The following is a 14,292-nucleotide window of genomic DNA, read 5'->3' on the forward strand; positions in this document are numbered from 1 at the left end:
AGCCCACCTGCAGCAGCTGGGTGGCCGCTTGTTCCGATCCACTCTGGGCAATCTGACCTCCTCCTGCCATCAGAGTCTGAGGGACACTCCGCCTGGGGATGGGCACATTCCTGCTCAGGTGTCCCCTGCTGCTCCTTGATGCTTAGAGGCTGGGAAGGGCTGGGGGCCTGGGAGCTCCTAACAACAGTTGAGGCATGGTGTGCGCACTGTCAAGGTAACTTGTCGTTTTCATCCCTTTTTTAAAGTGCTCTTTCTTGTACCCAGAGAAGTTGCCCATCCTGTTAGGGCCTCCTCAGGCACCTCAGTCCCGATCCTTCTCTTTAGGCTTCCAGAATAGCCTTCCTCCTAGCTGCTTCTCCCCCCGGCATGGAAAAGCACCCACGTGAGCCCAGCTCACTACTAAGGTGGAAGAGGGTCTTGTTCCCACCCACACCTCTTCCTTTGGCAGTCTTCAGGGACCCCTTTTGTGTTGCATGGGATGTTAACTGTGCTGGACTAGGGTGCTTTTCCACCACCAGGCATGTCCTCCTGCCCCCAGCCTGCCGACTGGAGCACACTGCACCTCACAGGGGCATCAGCGTTCATGCCAGTGGCTAGTTTTGGAGCTCTGATCCTTTTCGTGATGAAGAAGAGAAAGAATATTAAGCAGAGCCAGAGCTACTCCATATTCTTTACAGAGAAACACCGGCATATCCGCCGCTATAAAGGTTGTTCCCCCTGTACCACTCCCAGCAGCGGTTGGAGGGTGGGTGCAGGTGTGTCGGCGGAGCTGAGCCCATAGACCAGCTTGTGTGACCTTACACATCACACCCACATACACATACACACACACCTGTGACCAGTTTCTCTTCATCACTGAAGGTGCAGGGATGCCTTCAGGGCTCCCTGTGAGAAGCCTGCAGTGGGCACCCCGTGGTCCTGCCTCTCACTGCTGTCAGTGCCACGGTGGTGCCAGGGCAGACTGGCTGTGCTCTAAGGATACTGCTGCAGCCTCGCTGCTGAGAGAATTGGGGGAGGACTGTTCTGGGCCCCCTCTGCTGACCTGGAAGTGTGGGGAAATCCTAGCTACCCCACAGCAGGTGCGCTTTAGGAAGCTTTCTGACGGACGCTGTTGTGTCTCCCAGCACATCTGCAGGTCGGCTACGCTGGCGGGATGGGGGGAGCTGTATGGACGCACTGGCTACAACTATATTTTCTCAGGTGACTGTCACATCTCCTGACCCTCCGCCCACTACTACGGAAGGGCTGGCTTGCACTGGGTGGGGTGGGGGGCAGGGTGGACCACGTGCCTCCCTTTCATCAGGAAGCAGGGGTACCCGGGTGTTCGCTGCAGGGTACGGAGCCCTGGGTGCATAGTGGGTTACTCATTGGGCTGCCAGCCATAAGGCCAGCAGTTCAGAACCACCAGGGAGGAATGACGAGGCTTTCCACTCCTGTACAGCCTCAGAAACCCCCAGGGGCAGTTCTGCTGTGTCCTACAGGGTCGCTGGGAGTCGGTCACTCAGCGGCAATGATCTGAGGAGAGAACGCTGGGTGGGAAGAAGCACCCGGTGGCCCGTGGAGGGGCCAGGGTGTTCCAGCCCACCCAGCACTGGGACCTCGGTGAAGCCATTGACGCAGGCTTCTCTGTCAGGGGGTGCAGATGACGCCTGGGCTGATGCAGGAGACATCACGGAGGAGGATTGCGCACTCCGGTCAGTGCTGGGCCATCGGGCGGGGTCTGGCCAGGGTGGCTATCTGCACACTGAATGTCCTGGGGGTGAGGCGGGTGGACTGACTCCTTTTCTCCTACCTGCCCTCCCCCTCCCCACCCCCGAAAAGACGGTTGCTGTGACGTCCATTGGTGGCTGTCCCCCCAAGCTGGCTGTCTGGAATACTCACAGCAGCATGCCCTTACCCTTCATCCTGGCTGTGCAGCAGGGTCTCAGAGGGAAGGGCCTCCCCAAGCTCCTGCGACAGTCTAGACCTGGGCCCCAGTGACCTTGTGTGTCTGAAAGTGCCCTTGGCACAGACTTCTGACCTCATGGTACACCTGGTGTCCTCCGTCCACATGGGATGTGGAGACCCCGAAGCGGTTACAGGCTGTGCAGTCAGTGCCCTGAGTGAGAGCTCCGTATGAGAGTCCTAGGGACCTCTGAAGGGAGGGAGACAGGCCCCTCATTGTAGGGTGTCTTGGAGAAGCTGCTTTGTACAGTGCGTACCACGTGGATACCTTTAGCTGATAGCAAGCATCCCCGGAATGCACCTTGGTAAAGTCAGCTGCCTGGCATGAGATACAGTGTGGGGACGGGCCCTGCTGGCCATGGCAGCCTGCCCTCTGGAATGCCTGACTGTTGGCCCGGTCTGACCTTCCCTTCTTTGGGTGAGGGCCTCGCTGGGACCCTGGAGCAGGGTGGGAAAAGTAATGGTGACTGCTTGTCCTTTCTCCTTGCCTGTATCTGCGTGGCCGACCCAGGGGCAGCCAGGGGATTGGAAAACGCTTTCTCTTGCTTCACAGATCTGCTAAGTAGAGGTTCTTCACTCGCTAGTAAGGTGCAGTTCCTTGATAAAACTCTGGAAGAGCCCATCCCAGGAAAATGCCAGCCTTACTTTATGAGCAAGGCCCTTGGCTGCAAGGGAGGAGTCATAGGTTGGGGGAGAGCTGCAGGGCGATACCCTACTAATGGAGCTCAGAGACGCTATCAGCCACCAGAGCGCTGCTCTTCAGAACTGTGAGATTATCTCAAGTCTGCTGGCTTAAAGCACAGCACTGTCAAAAGCCCGCTTCCATTTCTGGGCTCCAAATTGCTCCTCTTTGAAATATGTTCCAGAAAGCTGGGTAATCTCTTAGAAAGTCACCTTCTCTGTGTCCTCGTCCTCCCTGGAACCGCGTGACCTGCCTCGGAGTCCTGGAGTGAGGACAGAAGCAGACATTCTGCCGGCGGCTCCATGCCCTCCCCTCCCACCGATAGACGGATGTGCCTGCGTGACTTCCCTCTGGCTCTGCTTCATTTCAGAAGCACCGACACGCATCTTTTTGATAAGGTCAGAGGCCATGACATCAAGCTCCTCCGGTACCTGTCGGTCAAATACATCTGTGACCTGATGGTGGAGAACAAGAAGGTGAAGTTTGGCTTGAAGTAAGTGTGAGCAGCCACAGGAAGCGGGAGGCCGTGTGTCCGTAGAGCTGGGACACAGGTAGCAGATAGCAGGGTGGAGTGATCCCACGGACATGGGTGCCAGGCCTTGCGCTGACCCTGCATGTGCGTCCCCGAAGATAGGGCTGTGTCCCCTTTCATCGACGAGACAAGCAGAGGTGCCATGTGACTTGCCTAGGTTCATCTAGTGTCCAAGAAGCCACAATTAATCGTAGTGCACCCGCAGCCCTCTTAGATGCCCTTCGAATTTCACCCCTAGTCCAGGAACCCATCTCCAGCACATGGAATTTCTTCACAGGGAACCCCAAACCCCAGTTTATACCCAGCATTTGTGTGACTGTGGCCTCGTAAAAATGCACATGTGGCCAATGCACATGATAGGGCAGTTTAAGTGGAACCGAGGTTAGAGTGACTATAGGAGCTTTTTCCAACACACGCACACGTATGTGTATAGATGTAATATTAAATTATCCTCAAGCAATAGTCTTACAAAGCAGTTGAGTGCAGATGGAATCCCAGCTCGGTTCTTGGTGGCTATGTGAACACTCTCACCCGCTTCTCCACTCCATCTTGTTGGGGGTTGTCCAGCTGCCTCCGACTCCTAGCCACCCTGTAGGACAGACTACAACTGCCTGCAGTTTCCACAGCTGTACGTCTTTACGGAGGCAGACTGCCACAGCCACATCTTTGGCCCCTGGAGCCAGTGGGGGGTTCAGATCGCTGCCCGTTTAGTGAGCATCGAGAGCTTGGCCCCTGCCACCAGGGCTCCCCTGTCAGAGCAGCTTCTCCAAGTGCCCTGTGTGTTCCCTGTCTGGAACGTGGTCTCAGCAAGTCTTGGGGAAGAGAGGAGGGGGAGGAAGGGCCAGGCACACCCACGCCTGGGTCCCAGCGTCTGCACTGCTTTTGGTGGTGAGGCCTCCGGGGGAGGTGGTTCTGCATCTTGGGGTGCTGGCTGGGTCTGCCCTCAATGGGAGAGGGTCGCCTGGGGCAGGGGAGGCAGAGAAGCTTGATTTCTTAATTCTGCCACATGAGCACCTCGGAAGAGAACCGTGCTGGACTCTGATGAGGGGCTTCCTGAGCAGGAAGCCCACATGAAGTCATGCTGATGGTCACTGGGCTTGCTCTGTGTACTGACACCCTAACACCTGTATTCTGTCTTGCAGTGTCACCTCCTCCGAGAAGGTGGACAAAGCCCAGCGCTACGCTGACTTCACACTCCTCTCCATCCCGTACCCAGGTAGGGGCTCTTGTCAGGGACCGATCAAGGGCAGGCTGCTGAGGATGGTGGTACCCATGCGGGCCTGCCATGTTTAGGTGCCAAAACCGCCTGGGAGGCAGTTGGTGCCAGCCCCAGTTCAGGCTCCCACCCAGCGCTAGGACGGTGTGCTGGGAGGGCTAGCTACTTAAAGGGGTCCCGAGATTGAACCCTGGCCCTCGTACACACTAGCCACAACCTCTGTTAGAGCCTGGCAGTGGCTGAGTTCAGGCATCAAAGTGTCTGTGCGCATGAAGCATTGCTCAGTGCAGCGTGACGTCACTGTCGGCAGGTCATCATGACGCAGACGAGGGTGACTGGCCCCATGCATGTGTGTGCTGGGAGTGCCCTGGGAATGGTGGTTCTGGTGGCCTTGTCCCCGTTCGCTGGCCGCCCCTGATGTGAAGCACCAGCTGTCCGCAGAGTTGCACTGTGAGCGGACACAGCCTGTGGCCCAGGCGTGGTCTCCGTGCTGCTGCTGTGTCCCATCGCAGCGACAGAGACCCGCAGGACCGAGTGGAACCACCCTGTGGGTTTCTGAGGCTGTCATCCTGTCATCCTTACTTAGGGGAGCAGGCCACCAGGCCTGTCTCCCGAAGAGCAGCTGGTAATTGGCAGCAGAGTGCTTGACTGTTGTGCCACCAGGCCTTCTTAGTATTTTCCCCGTGGGTCCTGAAGCTGTATTTGTTCACTAGGTGATGCTGACACGCCCTGAGTGGGTCCTGCTTGTGCAGCAAGGGGGACCAGAGAGCTCACAGCCATGCAGGGTTTTGTAAATAGCCGTGGGGCACCTCCTCTTTCACTCTGAGTTCGCTCCTTTCTGTCTGCACCAACAGCAACCTTCCGCCCTGGGTTGGATCCGTCTCCTCCTGGAGCCGCAGAACCCACAGTAGCAAGGGCAGGCTTGGTGGCAGCCGGCCTCTGTGAAACCAGAACTGGCAGTTCATCCAGCATCTTGTGGGCAGAGGACATCCTCACAAGGTGTCAGCAGGTGGTATTCAAACCACAGCCCTGACCACCTGGCTCTCTGTCATTGGCCACCGTCGAGTCCCCACTGCTCTCTGCCAGCGCAGGGTTTGGTGCTGCAGAGCTGGGCGTGGATCCCAGTTCCAGCCCCGAGTGCCCTTGAGTTAAGTCCCTCATCACCTTCGGAACACCCATCTCCTGCTGCAGGAAATGTGAGAGGTGCTCAGGATGTAGAGGCTGAGGGGGACGGGTGGGGGCGGGGGGAGCCTCTTCATACCATAGTCTGGCTTCCATGGTCTTGGCGTTGTCAGAAGTGCACTGTCACCGAGGTGCCCAGTGCTGGGATCCAGGACTGGACGTTACTCTCTCCTTGTTCCTACAAGAGGCTTTGAGGTCCCACCTCTCTTCCCCCTCCCCGATCAAGCTTTGTGCTACTGAAGAGAGAGGGCAGGCATCCTTTCATGATCTTTTGTATCCATGTCCGACCTAGTTTAGGAAAAGTGTTTTTGCTGGAAGTTTGAAGACTGCTGCCAAGTGGCCTTTCTGCTGCTTTTTGGTACCTTATTATAGAAACCCCAAAATGTTTACCTCCTTTGACCCAGGTATCCTTCTAGTAATCTCTCATTAGATCATAAGCCATTTACTATATAGCTAGAGATGTTCATTATGATGTCTATGATCTTAAAATTAGAAGTGATTTCATTCATTAGAATCATTAAAGTATGTACATCGTTAGTTGTACATCATTAGCAGAATGATATATTTCATAGTCAGAAAAATGCCTACGTTTTTAGAAATGGAAAATGCTGATAATTAGTAGTACAGTCGCAACTGTACGAAGGGTTTTGAAAAGTACTGACAAACATTAGAAGGGAATATGCCAAAATGCTAAGGTGAGGAGATCTTGTGATCCCCCCTCTCCGCCCAGTCTCCTCAGACGGTTGATGTGCTGTCTTCCACAGCCGCGTGTGTCTCCGCTGCTTTGGACTAAAGAGAACTGGGTAAAAATTAAAAAGATGGGGTGGGGTGGGGGCCACACGAGGGAAAAGGATGGAGAGAAACATTTCTTACTTGCTAAACTGAACAGTCTTGTTCTCTCTCTCTCTCTCTCTCTCTCTCTCTCTCTCTCTCTCTCTCTCTCTCTCTCTCTCTCTCTCTCGGTGCTTGGGTTCCTTATATAACAAGGAGAAGGAACAGAGCTGCCGTTACTCAAAGCAGACCTGAAATCCACTTTGGTGTCATTGAAGGCCTCTCATTGGCGCTTCCTGGCGACTTTGAAGCCCAGACAGGCACTGTGATGCTGTCATCTAGCTGCAGCAAGCTAACTTGGGCTTAGCCTGGCCCTCGGAAATGAGAAGTGCTCCGTAGCACTTCCTCTGAGCCCCCAAAATAACTGGCCTCGGCCTAGCGGCCCCTTCTCTCGGGAGCTGCTGCCCATGTGCCCTTCGGTCTCACTTCTCAGTTCTTTGGGCCAGGCACGTCAGGTATTTCCCAAGCTTCTGAGTCTGTTTAATTCTGTCTTTTCTCACCAAAGCCACTTCTCCTTTGCAGGCTGATGTGAGCTTAGCCTGGAGCCCCGGGTGGTGATTTTAGCAGCTCCAGCTGGGGAAAACAGAGTACTTCACAGGTGCTCCAGAGATAATTGGTGCTTCTTCTAAACCTGGCTCTGAGCTCAGGGCCTCTGGCTCATCATGGATGTTGGATCATGGATCTCCTCCCAAGAATAGGCTGAAGCATTTTAGCTGGGACTTTTCCCCAGCCTCTATTATCAGGAGTGAGGCCGGCGGGGATTAGCAAGCAGGGTGGGTGGGGGTGGGGGGTTGTGGGTGCGTGTGTGTGTGTGTTTGTGTGTGTGTGTGTGTGTGTGTGTTCGAAGAGGCTCCTGAGCCCTTGCTTCCCTCCCCTCCAAACTTGCGTCTTCACAGGAGCCTTTCCAAATGCCCCAGTGTGGCCTCGCACTTGGCCCAGACTTGCTGGAGAGGTCACTCCATGTGAAATTTGTTGGCCTCTGGCCACTGTTTGTTGCCTTCAGGGACCTCACAGATAGACACATGTGGCCAAAGCCACGTGACTCAGTCTGTGCTGCCCCATACTCTCCGTGGGCCTCCCCTAGCCTGTGGCATGGACCCTCTGGGTGCCCGGGCTACATTGTGTGTGGTCAGACTGCGAGGGGAAACCATGAGCCAAACAAGGCACTTGCTCTCTGACCAGAGGTGGCAGGCTCTCGACTGCGAACAGCCACGGGGCCCGGTGGCTGTCATGACACAGTGACAGCAGTGGCTGCTGGCATTGGACGGCCAAGTGTGCCCATGCTCCGCAAGGTGCTGTGTGTCAGGTGACCCCCGTAAACAGCCATTTTCCATGAGGAAATCAAGGCCTGGCAGTTAACAGTTTGTTCACCGTCTCTGAGCTGAGCAGAGGGCTGGGAGTGCTGCCAGCGCCCCAGTCTCTCATTTGCCTCCCTCCCTCCCTCCCTGTAGCCCTGTTCCAGTCTGCGAGTGGCTTTTCCAGCCTCGGCTGCATGGGGGTGGGGGGATGCCCGAGAGCACCTGTCACACTCTAGACCCTGGTCCTCCCCAGGGTGTAGTCATACATAGTCTGGTCCTTCTCTGGGGACAGAATCAAAGAAGAGTGAGCCCATATCTATTGAGTGAGCAAGCAATCTGCCGGCTGTTGGTCCTGTAGGGACACGTGGGACAGGCACCTGCAAAAGGGTGTCAGTCACCTGACACAGCAAGTAAAGAGGAGCAGAGGCAGGCTGCACCCCAAGAGAGGGAAGTCCGGCCCCCGGCTTGTGCCCCTGCCCAGCCTGTCCCTGTTTGTATCAGTCATGGTTCTGGGGCACCAATGTGCAGAAATGGATGAGCTGAGCTGGTGGCCACCCCAGCCAATCAACACCCAGGGCAGACCTTGGCTAAGAAATAGGGTGTTATCCCTCTCCCCTTTTTTTCCAGGCTGTGAATTTTTCAAGGAGTATAAGGATCGGGATTACATGGCCGAAGGGCTCATCTTTAACTGGAAGCAGGTATGAGCTTGTTTGTAAAGCAAGCCCAAGGTGAACAGCTGGGCGACTTTTGAGGGGGGAAAACCCCGCCCTTCCTTTGTCTTGTGGAAGGAGTCCTGTTGTTTTCCTCCTCTCCCTTCCCTCCCTTCTTCTTCTTCCCCTTTGAGTCTCTTCCTCTTATCTGAGAGAGTTTCTGGAGCCCGACAGGGACTGCCCTTCTCCTCCTGGCTGTCTTGTAAAGGGCCAGAGCTCTGCAGCTGCTTCCCCTGCGAGAGGCACCGACCACGGGAGAGCTCTCGGGGACAGAGCACGGTTGATGATGCCCATTTCTGTGCAGACTCTCACCTATTTGACCGACAGACTCCACTTAGCTGCAGTGCGAGACCTCACCGCTTTGACTTTTCACTGTCCACCCCAGGGGTGACGCTGGGGTCTGGCCTGGAAAAGTCAAGAGCTTTGGTGGGAGGCTTCCTGCCTTGCGGTCCTCACCGTCCCATAGTCCCAGTGAGGCCCCTCAGCACTGCAGCCTCCTGTGGCCTGCATGCATTTCACCGTGTCTTCTGCCCCAGGACTACGTTGACGCCCCGTTGAGCATCCCCGACTCCCTGGCCCGCTCTCTGAACATTGACTGGAGCCAGTATCAGGTGAGGGAGGGCCTGAATGGAGGGGGGCACTGAGGGGCCCCTTGTGCGACTGCCTGGTGGTGGCTGGCTTCTGCCTTCAGGCCCCCTTGGCTCCCGGCACTCAGGAACGGAGGGAGGCTTACCTGCTGACCTGGTTGTCTCCGATCCGCTCATGGCCCAGATATTTAAAGCTTCCCGACTGATTCATTCAAAGGTTTGCGCCCACCAGGGGCTTCCTCTCGGAGCCTGTTTCTTCGTGTCGGAGCTCCTGCAATGCTCTCCTTGTTCTCTTCCACGTGCGCGCTGCCCGCCCTCAGCTGATTATAGCTCCCATTGTGCTTGTCCTGGCTGCAGCCCGCCGTCCTTTCTAGGGAGCCGTGTGTTCTCCAAGTTCCCTAGAGCTGCTTCAGAGAAGAGAAACCTGTTTTCTCGGAGTCAGGCAGCTGGAAGTCCAAGGTCGGCATGGCTCTGGGGAGAGGGCCTTCTTTGTTTGTCTTGGCTGCTAGTCGCTGCCAATTCACCTTGGGGTGCTTTGTTTGATGTGCTGTCTATAGAATCAAGGTTCTGGATCAACCTTTCGTTGGTATCACCCCAACTGATGAATGAGATACCCTCACAGGTGTGATAGTGGTTAGAATTCCAGCAACCTTTCTTTTGGGGATATGCAACCCCATCCATACACCATCTCCTGATCATTCTGAACACATTGACCCAGGGGCTACCCGTGGGCTCGCTTGCCACCTGCTCCAGTCAGAATGAAGTGACCTGGTCCTTCCTTCCACCATACCCATGCCCTGTCCCCTGCTTAGCTGTGATTGTTCCCCTTCAGGGTATGTCTCAGGTGTCCACACAAGGAAGATGTCCAGCAGGTAGGGGTGCCGGCCTTCATATTCCCGTTAACCTCCTGAGTACCCCTTCCCAGGCTGTGATCACTGAGTTAAAGATCTGCTTGGGCATCTCCGATGGAGAAGCTGGCACAGAGCTAAACTCGTGAGAGACCAAGCCTGGCAACACCTAGAAGCACCCTCTCCCCTTTCCCCAGGCCTGGCTCACCCCATCCTGCTCAGAGAGACAGGTGGCCTCTCAGAGAGACAGCCCTCCTGCACTAGGAACAGTATATACCTCATCGCTTGGTGCTCTGCTTACCAGTAGCAGAGGGCTTCAGAAGGGGCGGGGGGCAGTCCAGCACCTGGTCCCCAGGACTCTTGAGTGGGTGTGTTGGGGTGATGGCAGGTCTCTGACACAGGTGTCTCCCTCGGAGAGGGCCCTGGAGAGGAGAACAAGCCTGGAGAATGGACAGGTTTAGTAGTGCCTGTCTCCTTGTCTGTGTCCCAGGTTGTACAAAATCGGACTTCTAGGCCCCTTGTTGATTTGTTGTGTGCAGAGCCCTCGAGTAGGCCGGGCCCAACCCATCCTTTACCACCGTTCTGCCTCCTTTCCAAGGAACAAGCGAGGTCTGAAAAACTACTCTCCCCAAGCTGTCGGTCCCTACAGCAGACTGGGGGTCCGGTGGCAGAGGACGAGGGGTCCTGTTGGTCTGGCTGGCCTAGCCCTGCCCTCCAGCTCTGTGGCCGTGAGCAAATGGCCTCCCCTGTCTGGTGGCATGGAGACACCGTCTTAAGTGATGTGAGGCTGCAGCAGGCTCACTGTGTGCAGGTGTCTCCAGACTGAAGCTCCAGTCAGCTGTGAGTGGAGCAGTGATAATTAAAAGTAGGATGCCCGTTAACTCAAGGGAATGCAGACTAATAAGATTCCAGATAGAAAGGCCAGGGAGGGTGTTGGAGGCGGACTTTCTCCAGAGGAATGTGCCTTCGGTGTTGGTCTGGGCCTCCTGCCATTTTCTGCCTCTGCGGGGATCGACTCTGCCCCTGCCCCTGCCGCACCAGGGTCCCCGGGTGCATACTCGGGGGGCATACTCTCAGACAAGCTGCTCTCCACTGTTAACCTAGCGGACACTCTCCCAGCCACCCTCACTGCACAGCACACCCTGCCTGAACACTGACCCTAAATCCATCTCCAAGCATTAGTGCCCAGCCCCACCCCCTGCTCTCCGCATTTTCCACCTTGACCTCACCCTGTCTCTGGAGAGTGACAGGGAAAGTGACTAGAGTGCTGCCCCCAGAGCCTAGCAGACAGCAAGCATGGTCGCGGTCTGTCACCTGCCCGAGCCCCTCCCACAGCCGCTGCTCCTCGGGAGATATCTACAGAGTCCACGTGGCTGGCCCAGCTGTGCCATACACAGCCCTAGCTGGCATGTTCCTGCCTCGAGTTCTCCGGCCTTGCAAGTGCTGTCCCCTCTGCCGGAGAGACTTGTCCCACTGCCCCCAGGAGCTAGCCCTCAGGGACCCAGTTCTCCGGTCCCCCAGGCCCATGCTCTTGCACCGCCCAGAGTTCCCACATACGAATCAGGGGCTACGCTGTCTGCCCTCCCTGTGGGCTGTACCAAAGTGCCGGCCCTGCTGCCGTCACCTGCTGCCTTCCCAGGGCCAGACCCTTGGGAAACGAGGCCCACAGTGATGGCCACAAGGAGACCTGCAGGAGGGAGCAGTGTGGCAGTCCATGTTTGGGATCCCATCAGGGGTGCTGGCTCTTGGCTGTGCCCGGTGGCCCCATCCAGAGCCCGTCCGTGTGTGAGGGACTGCTCCAAGAGCTCTGTACCCTGGAGACGGGTGTGTGCGCACATGCGTGTGACCTCGCACAAGCAACGACCTCTGCCCTTTCAGGCTTCAGGCCCGTCCTGGGGTCGTCGGCAAGCCTTTGAGACGAAAGAGCCAGGCCTGTCTCTCACAACAATTTAAAAATTACTGGACAGCCATATTTTTACAAATAATGACATCGCCGTTAGCTATATAATATCCTTTAAAGTGTTTCCATGTTCCTTCAGAGTCACATGTGGCTGTGCAGCACAGACTGCTTGCTGGTTCTGTGCGGGCCGAGTGGCAGGGAGCTGGCTGTGTGTGGCGGGGTGGAGGTGTGGACTCCTGGCCAGTGGCCACTGGCTGTGCAGATAACTGGGATGGACCTTTGAAAAAGACTGAGCTGAGGGTGGGGGGGGTGTTCCAGACATGAAAACATGTGCAAAGGCCTGGTACTCTACCCTGTCCCCAGGGACTTTCTGTGTTCCCCAGCTCCCCTTACCTGGTAACTTGGGTCCCTGCTAGCCTCAGGCATGGGAGTGAATGTCCTGCTCATCTCCCACCGCCCCTGCAGTTCTCCCAAGTCACCCCTCTCACTGTGCCCCTGCCTCCCTGCTTCCTTGCGCTCTGTTCTGTCTAGCTTCTCTCCCCCACCCCTAAGAACCCCAGTTCAGTGGCCATCTTGGTGGTCATGTGTGTGACACGTGGAGTCTGTGCTTGCAGAGCTCCCTCGTGCTTCTGCGGCACGGATGTTATTAGCGAGGCCCTGCAGCGGTATCTCTGGAGCTGTCAGAAGTGGGTCAGCACTCTCTGGGGGCTGCGGGAGGGTCAGGTAAAAGAGCTGGTTTTAAATTCCTGGGAAAACCATCCCAATTACAAGTGCCACGGCTGCCCTCCCCTCGAGAATCGCCCTCTGCACGGACGGAGCAGCCCTCGGGAGGAGAGCCAGCGCCAGCCTGCCAGGGAGACTCTGCTGCCGAACTGGGTCAGGCCTCACTTTGCGGAATCCCAGGGCTGCTGCTCAGAGGCCGGCTGGGACCTGGGCTGGAACAGGTTCCAGCTGCTTTCACCTGTCCCTGACGCTCCCTCTCCTACCTTGAGCGTCTTGTTTCCGTCTGCCTAGCACGTAGCATTGTCAGTCATGGAGAGAGAGTGCGCAGCGTGGAGTGTGGGAAAGCGAGGGAAACTTGTTGGATGAGAAGGTGGCCGTGTGAGCCGTCTCTGTGCGGTGGTGAACGCGGGAGGAATGACTTTCCACTTAGCCTTTTGGAAACCAGCTCAGGTTCAAGGCTTGTTCTCTGGCTTTACCTGAGTTCCAAGACAGCCAGCAGCACGGGGGCTTGCCGCTTGATGGGGAGCTGCCCATCAGTAAGCATGAGGGGCAGGGGGAGAGGGTCCAACCTGTGACTGGGAGCCCCGAGTTCTGTTTTACTCTGGAATGATGCAATGCCCCGACTCGCATTGCATTCGACATCTCTCCCTGAAGCCCCTTTCCTTTCCTGCATAGAGTTGGGACCTGGTGCAACAAACACAGAACTACTTGAAGCTGCTGCTCTCCATCGTGAACAGTGACGGTGAGCGCCATGCTCTCTGCCCGCCCTCCCTGAGGCAGACTGGCAGGGAGACCACGAGCCGACTCTGCATCTTCTCCAAGGAAGGGGCTGTCCACTTGCTCCACGCTCTGCCGTGTGGCACAGAGCTTTAGTTGGTTTCTTCAGGACCCCAGAGAGCAAACTCCAGACTTCGTTGCCCTCCAACTGCACAGAGCCTGAGTGTCAGCATGGTGGGAGGACACAGTTGAGGCGGAGCTGGCTGGCTCTGCGGCGCACCTGCTTGGACTTGGAGATTCATTGGCTAGTGTGACCAAGCTGTCCTGAGAAAGATCTTGGGGCCTAACGAATATCAGAAAGCTCTCTCCACTTGTCACCACTGCTGTATGGTGGTCAGCTTCATGGCCAGCGTCCCTTCCACATGTGTCCCCGACCCTTGGCGCTTCCCCAGAGGTGACACTTTTGCCCCAGGAGCATTCTTCTTGAACCCATCTCTTGGACAGGAGAGCAGAGAACACTCCTCCCCCAGAGCTAGCTCTCCTTCCTGGGGCAGACAGCCCTGCGGGGAGCTGCTGGGAATGGGATCAATGGAGGCTGCCTGCTGGCCAGGGAGATCAATGCCCTGCAGTTCACAGGCAGCACCATGAAGGCCACCCCTCTCCCAAACTCCTGCCCTGCCCTCTTGAGACCTATCAGGCCAAGAGATGCAGGCAGCCCATTCAGTGACCTGTGCAGAGCAGACGGTCCAAGCTGAACCGCTGCCCAGAGGTGCAGGAGACCTGTAGCCCACAGAGAGATGCCGTGTTGTAGACCGAAGACTGATTCCTCTCACCCTCTGCACTCTGTACTAGATTGTAAAGGAATCTGGGGCGCTTGCTGGGGGCGAGCAGGACTGGGGGTAGACAGACTTCCTGTGCCACCATCTCAGCCGGTCTCCGTTCTGCGTTGCCCCTACATAGATGACTTCGGACTGCTGGTGCACTGTATCTCAGGCTGGGACCGGACCCCCCTCTTCATCTCTCTCCTGCGCCTTTCACTGTGGGCTGTGAGTATGGGGCGGGCGACTGGGAATTCACCCCTTTGGAGCACGAGGATTGGCTCCAGCAGTAGAGATTTGGGGT

The 14,292-nt window shown here is 56.6% G+C and overlaps 1 protein-coding gene across 3 annotated transcripts in view; it reads left to right on the plus strand.

The window, feature by feature from the left end:
- MTMR14 (myotubularin related protein 14) overlaps nt 1-14,292 on the plus strand; it is a 42,092-nt gene that overhangs the window by 15,741 nt on the left and 12,059 nt on the right. For all 3 annotated transcript variants that reach the window (XM_075550414.1, XM_075550415.1, XM_075550416.1), the window contains 8 exons: nt 1,125-1,200; nt 1,634-1,694; nt 2,997-3,119; nt 4,301-4,374; nt 8,313-8,383; nt 8,932-9,006; nt 13,129-13,195; nt 14,131-14,216. In XM_075550414.1, coding sequence (XP_075406529.1) covers nt 1,125-1,200; nt 1,634-1,694; nt 2,997-3,119; nt 4,301-4,374; nt 8,313-8,383; nt 8,932-9,006; nt 13,129-13,195; nt 14,131-14,216 — 633 coding nt within the window. The remainder of the gene's footprint in view (nt 1-1,124; nt 1,201-1,633; nt 1,695-2,996; nt 3,120-4,300; nt 4,375-8,312; nt 8,384-8,931; nt 9,007-13,128; nt 13,196-14,130; nt 14,217-14,292) is intronic.

Source organism: Tenrec ecaudatus, chromosome 5 (assembly GCF_050624435.1).
Source record: "Tenrec ecaudatus isolate mTenEca1 chromosome 5, mTenEca1.hap1, whole genome shotgun sequence".
Taxonomy (NCBI): Eukaryota; Metazoa; Chordata; class Mammalia; order Afrosoricida; family Tenrecidae; genus Tenrec; species Tenrec ecaudatus.